A 15,700-nucleotide genomic window follows, 5' to 3' on the forward strand; every position below is an offset into this window, starting at 1 on the left:
CACTCCCAGTCAAGTTGACATCCAGTTAGTCTGCTTTGGAGGACTAATTGCAATTGTTATTTAAAAGATTACTTAAAAAAAAAAAGATTACTTAATATTTGCCTTGCCCCTTAGACTGCTTAGTCCCATGAGGGTAGGGACTATGGCTATTCCACAATTAGTTTCTTGTGCCTGGCCAAGTGGTTGGTACACGTGTGGCACTGCACATCTATGTGTTAGAAGAATCATTGAAGTTGAGCTTGCATACCTGGTTTCTGATTGAATGCTTCTGTCCTGCATGCTCCTCAACTCTTTGACTTCCTAGATGCCTGACCTGCTTCCTGCTGATCTAACCTTGATAATGCCTGGCTTTTCCAGTCCTACCATGTTTCTCATTCTGCTGCTCTTCGCATAACAAATAAAAACATAATACTGAACACAAGATTTTGCCCATTTTTCTTTCTTTTCATATTCCATGTCATATATATTCTCCGAACAATAAAACATAATAAATGTTAATATTTGCTGACGTGTGACTATGTGCCAGACACTCTTCACTTTTCTCATTTAATCCTCATCACAACCCTATGAAGTAGGTACCATCATTATCCCCACATTACAGATGGAGAAACTGAGGTACAGACAGATTAAGCAACTTGCCCAAAGTCACACCACTAGTAAGTGGTAGAGCCAGGATTCAACCCCAGGTAGTCCAGCTCCGCAGGACTGTGCTTGAAAGTAATACACTCTATTGCAAAAGCATTCCCCTAGAAAAATTACAGAGCCTGTGCAATCAATCACCCTTTTGCAAGACCAGGAAACCCATATCATTTTACTATTGCCAAAGCTCCAAATATGTAATTCGAAACACCGGAACCTTACCACGCGCAATGACCTCACTCCAACAACATCCAGGAAAGAGACAGCTCCACAGTCAAGCACGAGGCTATGGATCGGCACTTTAGGAACATTCACTTTGACTGGAAGCTCAGCGTTCCAATCCACTTGAATCTCTATTTCCTTGGTTGGAATATCAAATTCTTCCGGATTTTCGATGTCTTCATCAGGCTCAAAAGCATTATTCGATGAACCAGCATCACTTATAATGCCATTCTAAACAAAGAAAACACTGCCAACTCAATTACTAATGATTTGGGATGTCTTTCAACAATTAATCTAAAATGACTTAAAAGTTCTACAAACTGCTTCTTGGTAAGCAAAATATCAAGAGAATGAATTCTTAGGGAATAAGGTTTACCTCAGCCCAAATTCTGATGTTCTCTAGGAAGAAAAATGGAAGAACAGTGGAGAGAGGAAATGCTTGATTTCTGGAAGATTGTAGAACTTAGCCAAAAGAAACATTGACAAGAGAGTTTGAATAAAAGGTAACTACTGTAGCTCTAAAATTTAGGAACTTATGACTGCCTTCTGTTGTGAGTAATTTTCCGGCATTGAATTAGCACTTGTTTTGTTCCTTTCAGTAAAAATAAGAGAGAAAAAAAAAAAATCTCACCCTTTGTTTCCCAGTAGCCCTGCTGATTTCATTTTATTCTCTCCCCTTCCCTCTCTCCTAAAAGAACAACTCAGCTGTTCTCCATTATACATATATCATCTGCTTGTACACATGTGGGTACCAAAGAGGGTATATTTAATTTTAGACAGTCTAACTGCTTTTATTTCATCTGAGAAATGAGAGAATTTCAGAGGCGAAAGAATGATGTTGCCTCACCTTTGTTGCTCTTAATTGCCCTTTTTTGATGAGTTTCTGTATTTTCCTCAGTGCTTTCAACCTCTTATTATACACTCTAATGGCATCAAATCCAACCTTTGGAAAAAAATGTCAAGTTAGTTAAAACGTCTGGTTCCTGATGCTCATTAATGGCAATTTTTATCTGGAAAGGCTATTTCTCAAGTGGTATTATTCGCTGATGTACCCTGCCAGAAAAGAAATTCTGAGGCCCGATGGAGGTCTCCACTACCGGGCCACCCTAACCCACCCACCCAGAGACTCAGGGAAGGCAGTAGCACATTGAAGACTCCAAGACAAAAAAAAAAAAAAAAAAAAGCAAAAAATAACCTTTTTAACTTTAAGCCTGTGTTTTCCAAATTTGCTTGACATGACAAAGTCCTTGTTGTTGCAAAGTCTATGAACATTCCTTTGAACTTCAGGAAAACACTGATCTAGAGGCAAACTCCAACTTCGAAGCATAACATGGAATTCAAGACCAGAATTTCCTGCTTATCTATTCCGCTTATACTTTTTACCCTTTATTCCAACTGCCCCCCTCCCCCACCCCCGTCCAATACACATTCCTACATTTTCCTCTCAGCTCATGTAGTTCCCAAACACCTGCCATAATCTCCTTCCTTCTGCCCAACTGCCACGCAAAGCCTGATCAGTCCACCTAACTCGGATGACTCCCTTGCATGAAACCTTAACACTTACTGTCTATACTACTTACTTGGAACTTACTCAAAGTCTGCCTGGAGACATCTCTAGTGGTTTTGTCCCGCATAGTTATTGCTACCTGAATTTTAACATATGTGTTATTGTCGTTTGTTCCTATTCCCAAATAGACTGAAAGTTATTTGAGGGCAAGGATGTTATAATTCTTAATGCCCTGTACAAAGGGAACAGGGTATAGGAACTTATGCCCACGTTTGAGCCCCTTAAATACCTGTAGAATGAATGAAGTCTCAAAGGAAGTTAGAAACTAGATTTCTAGGGATAAAATACTTACTGTGGACTTGATACATTTTTTTAAACCATCAACATTGCCGTAAAAAATAGGACTAGAAAATCTCAGTATCTTCACTCCTTCAGGTTCTTCAATCTAGCATTAAAAAAAAAATTTTTTTTTTCTGAGGTTAAATCATTTCATGCCTTAAATACTCAGTTAAGTTTTTGGCTATTCAGCTAGGAGCTGACTGACAATTGCTCAGAGAAGCTGGGCAGCAGTCCTCAACTTTCCTCTTACAGGAGTTTGTTCTTTATCTAGTTCCTTTGGGTGTAAAGTTAGATTGTTTATTTGAGATTTTTCTTGTTTCTTGTGGTAGGCCTGAATTGCTATGAACTTCCCTCTTAGAACTTCTTTTGCTGCATTCCACAGATTTTGGAATGTTGTATTTCCATTTTCACTTGTCTTAAGGTAATTTTGTATTTCCCCTTTGATTTCTTCATTGACCCATTGTTTGTTCATAGCATGTTGTTTAATCTCTATGTATTTGTCATTTTTTTCAGTTTTCTTCTTGTAATTGATTTCTAGTTTAACATCATAGTGGTCAGAAGAGATATTTAATATGATTTCAATGTTCTTAAATGGGTTGGACTTGTTTTGTGACCTAGCCTAACATATTATCTATCCTGGAGAATGTTTCATGTGCACGTGGGAAGAATGTGTATTCTGCTGCTTTTGGATGGAATTTTTATACTTTAAGTTTAAAGAAATCCCTTTAACATTTTTGTAAAGCCAGTTTAGTGGTGATTAACTCCTTTAGCTTTTGCTTGTCTGGAAAACACTTTATCTCTTCTTCAATTCTGAATGACAACCTTGCCAGGTAGAGCTTTCTTGGTTGGAAGTTTTGTCCTTTCAGCACTCTGAATATATTATGCAACTTCCTTCTGGCCTGCAAAGTTTCTGCTAAAAAATCAGCTGATAACCTTATGGGGGTTCCTTTATACGTAACAAGTTATTTTTCTCTTGCTGTCCTTAAGATTCTCTATCTTTTAACTTTTGACATTTTATTTATAATGTCTTGATATAGATCTCTTTGGGTTCATCTTATTTAGAAATCTCTGTATTTCCTGGACCTGAATGTTTCCTTCCCCAGTTTAGGGACGTTTTCAGCCATTATTTCTTCAAACATGTTCTCTGCCCCTTCTGTCTCTCTCTTTTCCTTCTGGGACTCCTAAATGTGAATGTTATTTTGCTTGGTGTTGTCCCATAGGTCCCTTAAGCCATCCTCACTTTTTAAAATTCTTTTTTCTTTTTGCTGTTCTGCTTGGGTCAGTTCCAGTGTCCTGTCTTCTAGGTTGCTGATCCATTCTTCTGCTTCATCTGGTCTGCTGTTGAACCCCTCTAGTGTATTTTTCAGTTCAGTTAGTGTATTCTTCAGCTCTTGACTTCTGTTAGGTACTTTTCTTATTATATTTTCTATCTCTGTGTTGAAGTACTCACTGTGGTCATCCATTCTACTCCAGAATTCATTGAGCACCTTTATAACCATTACTTTGAACACTTTATCAGGTACATTACTTATCTGTTTCATTAAAGTCTCTTTCTGAAATTTTGTCTTGTACTTTCATTTGGAACATATTCCTCTGTTTCTTCCTCATTTTGCTTGATTCTCTGTGTTTGTTTCTATGTGTTAGGCAAAATGGCTACCTATTCTAGTCTTCTAGTCTTGAAGGACTCGCATATGTAGGAGATGAAACTTATTGTTCAGCCTTGCCCTAGCTCTTGGGTGTCTCTCAAACCTTTGTGCTTGTCTAATTAGCCTGGTTTATTTTTTTTCTTTTTTTAAAATTTTAATTAATTTATTTATTTACTCTTTGGCTGCATTGGGTCTTTGTTGCTGCACGCGGGTTTTTTCTAGTTGCGGCAATTGGGGGCTAACTTCATTGTGGTGCATGGGCTTCTCATTGCAGTGGCTTCTCTTGTTGCGAAGCACGGGCTCTAGGCACATGGGCTTCAGTAGTTTCGGCATGTGGGCTCAGTAGTTGTGGCTTGCGGGCTCAGTAGTTGTGGCTCATGGGCTTTAAAGCGCAGGCTCAGTAGTTGTGGCGCACGGGCTTAGTTGCTCTGCAGCATCTGGGATCTTCCCGGACCAGGGCTCGAACCTGTGTCCCCTGAATTGGCAAGTGCATTCTTAACCACTGCGCCACCAGGGAAGTCCCTAGCCTGGTTTAGTTTTGATAGGCCCCAGTTGTTGAGGGTGTGCCGAGACCTGTCAGTGTTCCAAGGGGAGGGATCTCATTCAGCATCTAGTTTCAGGCTGATTGGAAGCCAGATCCTCAGGCAGCAGCTTTTAAAGTATGCAAATATATACAGTCTTGTGGAACCACAATTACTGACCTCAGGAGACTTGGAGGTGTCTCCTGGGTGATGGGTGCAAAAATTGGAGCTTCAGATGAACTCCTTTCTGGGAGGTACCACAAGCTGTGGCGAGGCCAAGGGAGGGTATGAGAATGATGTCACCCTGCCTACACTGCCTGAGAGCATTTCTGTAGCCTCTATACATGTGGCAAACCTGAAGCCTGTCACTCAGGTTAAAGCTCTAGGGTAAATAATGGGCCTTTTTCACAGGTGGACTGGGGTATGTTTTGTCTGCTATCTCTGTAGTACCCTGGGTGTGGTAGCCTGCCCAGAACTATCTTTCCAACTGTTACAGTCCTGTGGGGCCCAGGCATGCAAGGCCCTCGGGGCGCCAGGGCCAGGCAACCAAGGGGTGTTCCTTGTACGGACTGTGCTCACCTACCAGCTTTAGCATGGCTGCAGGAGAGTGCTGAGGGTAGGGCATGCTGCAGCTTTAGCGACGCAAGAGAAGAGTGCTGGGAGCGGAGCAGACCTGTGGCTTTATCGAGGTTGTGCCTGGGTGCACCCGCCTACACTAGCAAGGTACGGGGAGAGCGCAAAAATGACACTTGCCAGTGCCTCCACCCCTAAAGCAAGTCCCCAGTGGTCCTTGCCCCTCTGGCGGATGCTTTAAGATTAGCAAATGAATCTCCTTCATATATAGTCCAGGGACTTTCAAACTGCTGCCTTCGTGCTGGGTCCCAGGATGAGTGAGCCCACATGTGAGCCCCTCCAAAGGAGTATCTCACATTCCCACAGTTCCCTCGGGGCCCGTGAATGTAAGCCCTATTGGTTTATAAAACCAGACATTTTGGGGGCCTTGATGCTTTGGTGCAGGTCCCAAGGGATGTGGAGTACAAACCCCTTGCTCCTCAGGGAGTAGCTCCAAACTTAGGACATTCCTCCCTCTTGTGGGACGCGGAGTCAGGGGTGAGTTTTGGCGAGACTGCATCCCTGCCTCTCCTATTTGTTTCAATGTGACCCTTTTATCCCTTGTTGTGGAGGAGCTGTTCAGCTAGTTATCAGTTCTTTTTCAGAGAGAATTATTCCATATGTAGCTGTAGATTTGGTGTGTCCATAGGAGGAGGTGAGTTCAGAATCTTCCTGTTCCAGAATCCATCTTGGACCGCCCCCTTGAATTTTCTTTCTTTCTCTACTTTTTCTTGTTTGTTCCTTCTGGTGGTCACTAAGCACTCTTATTTGCAGGGAACATAAGCCCATCAGTGGAATGTTTATTTTCTTCGTTTTTTATTTTCTGTATTATATATTATTTCTTCCAATTCCAAGGATAGAGAAAAACGTCAAATAAGGTTCTTTGTGACAGAGAACATGAACGTCTCTTCTTAGAATTGAATGAAGAAAATCTTACAGGGATTTCAGACAGTGTCATAGAGGATAAGGATAACATAGCAGAGAAAGAGAAATTTTTCTCCTCTTGCTGCTTGAAAAATTGCTGTTAACATCTTGGCTTTCAGCAGTGTTACTGTAGTGTTTCTAGGTGTGGATTTTTGTGTGTACATTAATTGAGTTCAGTGGGCATTTTGGATTTGTACATTGTGGTGTTCCTCAAATTTGGGAAAGTTTTGATACTTATTCAATATTTTGTCTGTTTTTTTTTTTTCCCTCTTCTTCTCTTTTGGGAATGTTGTTACAGTGTATGTTTCATTTTGTCCTAGAGGTCTCTGAGGCACTGTCTTTTTTTTTCTTTTTTAGTTATAATTGACATATTAGTTTCAGGTGTACAACCTGATATTTGTATACATTGCAAAATGATCACTACAATAAGTCTAGTTAACGTCTGTCACCATACATAGTTACAGAATTTTTTGTGTGATGAGAACTTTTAAGATCTACTCTCTTAGGAACTTTCAAATATGCAATACAGTATTATTAACTATGGTCTTCACATGTACATTACATTCCCATGATTTATTTATTTCTAACTGGAAGTTTGTGTCTTTTGACACCCTTCACTCAGAGGAATAGAATTTTGGTTCAACTTCTGGAAATAATTGAATTGCCTATTTTTTAAAAAATTCCCTGTACAATGGTTTGACATTAAAATGACATTTTAACTAGCATGGACAAAATTCACATAAGGCTAGGATATCAGAGGGCACATTGGATTGAAAGTTTTCCTGACACCCCCCAGTGGACTTCTGGACTTTCCCAACAGAAGTAGCCTCTCTTTTTCGCTACCTTATCCCTAACGTACTGAAAGAGAAATATGCAACCCTTGAAAATCCAGCTTAGCAAACCCAAGTCCAGCCAATGTCTCACAAAGGCACTTACGTTTTTGTAATGCTTGGTGCTTTTGTAGATGTCTGTGCTAGGGATACTTCCAAGGCTGTTCCATGAGGGACTGAAAGAAGAAAAATTAAGGTCAGGAGTTTTTGGAACAGGCATATTTTGGAATAAAAAGTTAGAAGAAATTACAGATACTAAAGAGCCCATAATTTGGGTGTTTTTGGACTCTGTCTTTATCGCAGATGACATTTTCCGGTAGCTAAAAGTGAACAGCCGGTGTTTGTGTAGGATTCGGGGAGAAGAAGGAAGTGTGCCTCATTTCTGATGCCTGCAAGAAGTAATGAGCATCATACTTTCATATGTGTACGACTTTATAGGATAAGCAAAGAGCTTTCACACATGTTAAATCTTATTTGAGCCCTACCACAACCCTGAAAGATCAGCAGTATTATCCTCAATTTTACTGGTGAGTAAACTGTTTAGAGAAGTTCAAAAAGGCCCTGGAGGGAAGAGGAGCACAGCCTCTATCTTTAACCCATGGGCCTTCGTTGCCTGGTGTGGTGCCTAGAACTTACTTGTGAGTTACAGCAACTTTCTGATGAAGTATGGAGAGTCTGCACTGATCAAATTAGTATCATTTCATAGAAATAGGAGCCTGGGAGGACCAGACATGAGTCCTTCCCATCCACCAGACTGTTGATTTCCTGTTTCTGATACAATCCCATAAATTCCATGGTTCTTCAAGTGTGACTAGGGACATATGCTAAACACAATTCCTGAAGAAAGAGTGTCTGTTTAGGGTCCTCTCAGCAATGTGCTCTCTGGATCAGCCTTATAATTACTGGAAATTAAATACTGTGGAGGGTACTGCTTTTTGTTGGCTCAAAGCCTCGTTACCAAATCTGCAGCTGAACGGTGCCACCGATTTTCCTCAGCTTGCTGTGCAGTGCTGATTTTTAACTTAAACCTTAGAAACTGTATAGTCTTTCTCTACAAAACCCTTCTCCCCCAATCACACTCACACAAGTAAAAGTAAACACGGAGGCATCCAGGGCACAAAACTCTCTTCCAAGGAGAGTTTCTGAGGTGTTTCCCAGTAGCACACTGGGTACTTTGGACGCTTGTGAACTCTTTCGGGCCCTTGGGCAACCATTTAAGGGTGCTGAGGCAGTAAACACAAGACTTTGGGCAGGCTCTAACATGCCAGCGGAGGGACGGAGGGAGGGAAGGAGAATTGGTTGGTGGAACGGGAAAGGTGGACTTATGCTAAGCTGAAGACATCCGTGTTGAGGTTTCCCCAGGTTTTGTATTCCTTCATGGCCCAAGTGCAGGCAAAGAAGGGACCAGACGTCTGGGAAGATAACAGAAGTTTTGAGGAAGGAGAGAAGCACGCTTCTGCTCTCTGTTCAGACAATTCCATAGACCCAGAAGGGCATCTACCAAAGACCTCTCAAGGGTCAAAACAAGGGAACTCCCCGGCGGTCCAGTGGTTAGGACTCTGCACTCTCACTGCCAAGGGCCTGTGTACCCCCGGTTGGGGAACTAAGATCCCGCCAACCTTGCGGCCAGAAAAAAGATTTTTTTAAATAAAAAAATTTTTTAAAAGTCAAAACGAAACAAATGAAAAAACATACACCTTTTGGTTGCCTCACAGATTGTTTTCCATTACTTTGAACTGTGTCTGTGTTGCTTTCACTCTGCAGAGGACCTAATCATGTCTACTTCGCATAATTGGTGTGGCTTATTGGGTACATACCTTATTTGGCAGATTTGAATGAATTTTGGCTACAGTCAACTGTTTTAAAGTCTCCTGTTCTGGGTTGTTACATAATTTCTGGGTTACTAGCTTCAAAAGAAAATGAGCTACAATATATTTAGCAGCTGTCTGGGCCCAAGGCTTGGGCCCAGTGCCTCTCAGACATCATCTCATTTTAAAAAGAAACTACACAGCAACTTCAGTCTTTTGCTGAATCATATATCTTTTAGTCTTACCATGACTTGGAGGAGAGCATAGCAGTAGACCATGTGAATAAGTGCATAGATTTTGGGGTGAGATCTGGGTTCAAATCCTGTCTCTGCCACTGACTAGCTGATCTTGGGGAAGGTTCTTAATCTTTCTGAGCTTCAGTTATCTTACTAGAATGAGGAGAGTAAAACCTACTCACAGGGTTTTTTTGAAGACTAAATATGATAATGTGTGTAAAGCACTATACGCTTAATTTGTAGAAGCACTCAATATATAGTAACTATTATGAAAGGGAGTGCTTTTATTGTATTTATCACAATAAAGAAATATAATAAATCTCAGGGTGTGTTGTCCTGTTTATCGATAACCTGGATCTTATATTACTCACAATTGAACTCTCAAGACCACAGTCAGAAATCCAAATATAAGGCCAGCCAGTAAACCGAGGTCCAGCCCCAGAATGATGGATGCTACGCACGTAAACACCCAGATAACCTAGGAAAACATGGAAATGAAAGGAATTATGTTAATTCATCAGGTACCATCAGGTGAGCAATTACCTGTAAAAATAAGATCAATTGTCCACAAACAAATTACAGCGTTGTAAACTATTCTGACTTCATTGCATACTTTAAGTGGAAGTGGAAATTGCCCTTTCCAGTAAAGGCCAACTGTTCCATTTAAATATTCTTAAATTTAATTTTTGCATATTGACATGGTTCAAAATAAAATTAGTATTAAAAAGGTGTGCAGTGGGACTTCTCTGGCAGTCCAGTGGTTAAGACTCTGCGCTTCCACTGTAGGGGCCACGGGTTTGATCACTGGTAGGGGAACCAAGATCTGGCATGCTGCGTGGCACGGCCAAAAAAAGAAAAGTGTGCCGTGAAAAATCTTGGTTGTAACTCTCTCCTTTCTCCATCCATTCCCAACGACGCTCCTTTCTTGTGTCCTCGTTTATGTCTGTGTGTGTACACACATGTGCACACTTTTCTCCAGCATTTCTTTTGGCAAATACAAGCAAATATGACTACAAAGCATATATTATTTTCCCTTCTTTTGGTGTGTTATACACACTCTTCCATTGTGCACTGGTCTGTTTTTTACTTCACAATTTGTCTTGGAGATCTTTCCATATAGATATATAGGGAGTTTTCCCATTCTTTTTATCTGTTCTGGTTTAAATTAGGGCAGAACTCTGAAGGGTTTAGCTTCTTTTTTTTTCTTTCTAACAATCCCTCAGAAGACTTGTAAAGGTTACTTTAATCAATATTATAATCAATGTGGGGTTTCGTATTTTGTTTTTGCTTTGTTTTTGTTTTGTTTGTCTTTCTAAATCAGAGGGTTTTTAAAAAATTTGTTTGTTTTTTGGCTTTAGAAGGCCAAGGGTATACGAAGGAGCTCATATGGGATTCTTGCCGGAAATGAATCTTCCCAGAGATACAGGACCTTCACAGATCACAGCTCATGTGGAAGACTTCCCAGCTTTGGCATATCCACAAAATTCTAATTTCTGCTCTGGTTCCCAAAATGCAAGTAAGACTTAGGAGATAAGGGGATGTAATCATATGGCAAGAAGCATATAAGAAACAATTCTTATTTCAGAGAAAAATGGATGGTAAGTGACTTACAGCATCAGTCTTATTCTGCCTCCACAGACGAGGAATGTCACACACCTGCATAAACATCCCCTTCAGGTTGGCAATTACAACAGCTGCCAAAACCGACTGCCAAGAGACACAGGGAAGCTGAGTTATTCAGGGGAATGGTTTTCCATGTGATGACTTCTAAATCCCCCGTTACTTCTCAGGTGGCAGAGCAGTGAAGGGGAAGTATGGAATCGGTGTGGCGAGAAGCAGTGTTATACCTTTTGCAAGGGTTCCAACAACTTCCCCAGGGCAACGATGGCAATCATCACAATCCCAGCCGAGATCATGCCGGCAACCTGAAAGACATACGTGTCCCATAACCAGGGTCCGTCCTGCCCCCTCTGGACGTGTGCTTGCTGGACACATGCGTGCAAGAGCCTGTTCATGGGCACACGTGACACTTCCCAACTTCCCCCCTTCTGCTCAATACTGTTGAGACAAGTGAGAATTATTTGCGAAAACCATACATTTAGTAGCTATGGCAGAGAAATTAAAGAAAATGTGGACCCTGAGTCTGGTAGAGTAAAGCCTGGATTGCACTTGGATACACTGCAGACATACACTTTTGGTGTCAATTCAAGAGGCCAAACTTCTAGTCGTTTGCCATTCGAGGAAACAGGGCCCATCCCCCTTCCCGGACAACAGATCCTTGTAATGTTCTTGGGAAATAAATTCTCATAGCACATAACTGATTCTGCTGCATTATTGAGTCAGCAACCTGATAACGATTCAGATAACACTTTGTATACATGGTTGCCATGATAATCTCAGAGAAAATAAATTTACCAGTCTTTCTGCAGATTCAGAATGCCACACGAGCCTGCTGAGTGGTGGGACCATGTCTCCCGCATCCTCCCACAGCTGCACGGATTCAGGCTCAGAGCTTTGCCCCACAAGCAGCCTGAGTGAGGGTGGGCAGTAGCAGAAGTCAAGGAAGCTTCAGAAACTTTACCTTCGCTGGCAAAAAAGCTCTCCTAAGATCCGTAACTAGTTAGGAGAGAGGCTGAGGGGGTGGGGACTACTCTCTCTTGTGATTAGATGACCAATGGGTTCTCTGCTGAGACAGCTGGGGCCTGGCCGAGGTGAAGCCTAGTAGCTCTGAAACAAAGGAGAGAAGGAGACAGGGAGCCAGAAGCAAAGCGACCAGAGAGGAGGCAGCAGAGAAGGTTGCCCTGGGCCCAAGTACTGCCTAGTGCAAGATGTTTGCCTTCAAGGAGACACATAAAGCCAATAGAAATTAAAAGTCCGAAAACTTAAGGGAATTCCATATCCACGCTCATTCACTCCAGCTGGCAAATTGCTCAGTCATGTTCAGAGAATACTTAGGCCAGACTGAGGCGATATTACGTATATGACGTACAGAAAAGTCTGCTCTCTCCAGCCAGATCCCCTTTTCTAGGCAATTTGTTATCTCCCAGCACCACACCTCTGGGTTCCCAGTACCTTGGTGAGCTTTCCCCTCTCCTATCTAAGCAGAGAAGCTGGTATCCTTCCTCCCTCCTTCCCTCCTTTCCTTCCTTCCTTTCTTCTACGCAATTACTTAACCAACATTCATTGTCTATCATGAGCCACATGCATCTCACTGTGGATGTAGGGCTCTGTGAATTGGTGAGAGGGATGGAGATTTGGGGACAGGGACCACAGCCAGCTGCCCAACTCATGCCAGGAGGGTGGCCACCTACTCACTGAGGATAGGAAATAATTAGCCTCCAATTATGGAGACCAAGACTAATTTTGCTTACTATTTTAAAATCTGTGAGGGAACCCATTGCTTGTACTTAATTTATAAAGGAAAATTACTTATTTTGCAGGAAATGCTGTAGATTTCATATCTATGAGCAGATTCAGTTACTAGAGAATTAATTCTTCTCTTAAGTGAGAGGGTAACCAGAGCTAGGGAATAGTTTGTCATCAGAATTACTTTTTCATGAATCAGTAGGAGTCAGATGGGGGTGAGGGAAAGAACAGGTTGCAATGTTGAGCTCTTCTACAATCTGTAGATGTGTTGCAAACAGTTGAGGTCCACTAATACTTATGATTCTGTTCATTCATTCAGCAAATACATGCCGGGTGCTTCTTATGTGTCAGGTACAACATATGTATCATAGGTACTAAGGCACTATTCTTACCTTGAGAAGTTAATGACCGGAACCATCAACATTTACAAGTGAGTGCCAGGATTTTATAAACATTTTCTTATTTAATCCTCACAACATCCCTATGAGGCGGATACAATTATTATCCCCATTGCATAGATGTGGAAACTGAGACTCCAACATGAAAAAAAACATGAGAAGCCACACAACAGGAGAAGACTTGCCAGTTTAGTTGGTCACAAGTCCCTGGATTTCAGTCCAGACACTTAGACTTTTAATCCCAGAACTTAGTGTACATTTCAGTAATTAAATATCAAGCTATTTCTCTGCTTGCTTCATTCTTCAGTACTGAAATCCTGGCATCCTTCATTCCTAAATATAATACACGCCAGTGTGTGGCAGGGGGTATTAGCTTACCAGAACACCATTATCCCCAAAGCCTCTGCCAAGGAATCACTTTACATGGGCATTCTTAGGAGGGGAGGGGAGGATGGACGGGACTGTGCCCATTTCAGTCTGGAAGTAACAGCAGAGAATGGACATCAGCACTTGGGGATATGCCTGCACCCACTTACAGCCATGTGCCCTGGAGAGCTTGTCAGGGCCCCATCTCCAGTGGAAGCAGCAGAAAATTTCACTGCTGACAGCTACCCCCTGAACCGCAGGTACAGCTCTGGCAATCACCTCCAACCTCTTCCCCTTGACCACAGATCTCTGGTTATGCTTCCTGTTTGAGGCTGTATTGTTTTATTTGCTCTCACAAAGCTGGAAATGTTTGCAGAAAAAAGCCAAGAAAACTCAATTTTAAACAGAAAAATTCTGAAAATTTAGACTAAATTTTTGTTGAACGGGAGTCAAGAAATTGGAAGAGGCCAGTTCTTCTGACCCTGTCACCAAGATCCTTTATAAATGGTAAAGGAGCATCGTGGGCACCTTGGGGACAGTTCAGGCTCCCCCTGGGCAACTTCCTTGTTGGAGTCATTCATTTTCTCAGTTTCTCTCTTTTGTACTTATTTGTAAGTGTCTCTACCTTAAAAAACCCTATTTGAAGACTCTGTGTGTGTGTGTGTGTATGTGTGTGTGTGTGTGTGTGTGTGTGTGTGCGCGCGTGTGTGTGTGCGCGCGTGTGTGTGTGTGTGTTACCCTATTCACTTTGGATTTGTTGTTCTCCTTTATAGTCTCAATGTACTTTTTTTTTTTTTTTCATTTTTTTTCCAATGTACTTTTTACTCTTAAATAATAGTTCTTTCTGTACTGGGATGAGAAAACTCTTCAGGCATAACAGAAACACAATTCCTGAGCTGCCCCTCACCCCCATCTACTTGGTTTGGCTTAGCTGACTCATGTCCTGCTGGAAAGAATGGTCTGAGAACAGCTCCTGAGCTTTCTAGCCCATTGAAGGAGGAGTTCTCCAGAGATTAACTTGGATGCTGGTTTGGCAACAACTTAAAAACCACATTTAAAAGGCAAGATGAGGGCTTCCCTGGTGGCACAGTGGTTGAGAGTCCGCCTGCCGAGGCAGGGGACACGGGTTTGTGCCCTGGTCCAGGAAGATCCCACATGCTGCGGAGCGGCTAGGCCCATGAGCCATGGCCGCTAAGCCTGCGCATCCAGAGCGTGTGCTCTGCAACGGGAGAGGCCACGACAGTGAGTGGCCCGCGTACCGCAAAAAAAAAAAAAAAAAAAAAAGGCAAGATGAAACCCACATTCAGAACTTTAGGAACAAAAGTCTTGCTCAGGAAGAGATGCCAAAATGTTACAACAAAAATATCCTCGGCTAGCAAACTTGTTCTGTGGGACCCAACGCCTATGGACGAAGCTCCTGATCTTTGTAAAGGAAATGTAAATAGACAGCTTTTCATTTTCCTGAAAATAGAATAACTCACTAAGCCACAAAGTGCTCTTACTAGGCCTTCTCTATCCCCAGATAACAAATTGGTAAAAATCAGCATTCTTCATGACTGATTCCTTGTCAACTGCTATCGTCCCTGGAAAAGAAGTAAGTGGAGCTATCTACCAGCTGAGCACTCACACAAAATGGTTTGAGACTTGCTGCATCAGAAAACCATAAATGTTGTTGTGGAAGAGTTTTTAGGGGAGGGGATGGATCACCGTCAAGGAGATGAAGAGACCCCGGGTGCAATCAGACCAGGAAGTACAAGTTTCTCTTTTCTCAAAGGCTAATCGTCCTGCTGAGTTCTTGTGCAAGCCTTTCTGAGCCACCATTCCCCTGACTCATTCTTTCCATCATTCTAGATGGATATTACGACACCGCTGTTACATACCTGTGTCTTTCCCCCAGTGCTCTCCTGGACGGCGGTGCGGGACAGGGCAGTGGTGGCCACAAAACAAGAGAAGAATCCAGAGAAGATGTTGCTGATCCCAAAGGCAATGAATTCCTAAGAGAGAGACTGGATGGCAGTGTTGCTACATATCAAATCTTTGCAAGACCCTCGCCAAGTGTTTAAGGAAGAGCATTAAGAAAGCAAACTCTCAAGCCCACCCTGCCTGGGAGTCCCAGTTTAATTCTTACCATTAAAGGTGCTTGGGACCCTTGGAAGACATGGGGACTTCTGGCTCCGTAGAGCCTGAGAGAGGCTTCACTGCTTTCAGTTGTTTTTAAGATTGACTGATCTTTTGCTCAAATGCTTATTTCACTTCCTGGTGAGTGGCATATCTGTAACTCTCACA

The 15,700-nt window shown here is 42.1% G+C and overlaps 1 protein-coding gene across 1 annotated transcript in view; it reads right to left on the reverse strand.

Annotated features, from left to right (window-relative positions):
• Positions 1-15,700, reverse strand: part of SLC26A4 (solute carrier family 26 member 4) — a 53,022-nt gene that overhangs the window by 11,956 nt on the left and 25,366 nt on the right. The window contains exons 10-17 of the mRNA XM_033862889.1: positions 15,295-15,408; positions 11,132-11,209; positions 10,896-10,991; positions 9,656-9,762; positions 7,347-7,416; positions 2,721-2,813; positions 1,709-1,804; positions 862-1,092 (exon numbers count right to left, since the gene is read on the reverse strand). Coding sequence (XP_033718780.1) covers positions 862-1,092; positions 1,709-1,804; positions 2,721-2,813; positions 7,347-7,416; positions 9,656-9,762; positions 10,896-10,991; positions 11,132-11,209; positions 15,295-15,408 — 885 coding nt within the window. The remainder of the gene's footprint in view (positions 1-861; positions 1,093-1,708; positions 1,805-2,720; positions 2,814-7,346; positions 7,417-9,655; positions 9,763-10,895; positions 10,992-11,131; positions 11,210-15,294; positions 15,409-15,700) is intronic.

Source organism: Tursiops truncatus, chromosome 9 (assembly GCF_011762595.2).
Source record: "Tursiops truncatus isolate mTurTru1 chromosome 9, mTurTru1.mat.Y, whole genome shotgun sequence".
Taxonomy (NCBI): domain Eukaryota; kingdom Metazoa; phylum Chordata; class Mammalia; order Artiodactyla; family Delphinidae; genus Tursiops; species Tursiops truncatus.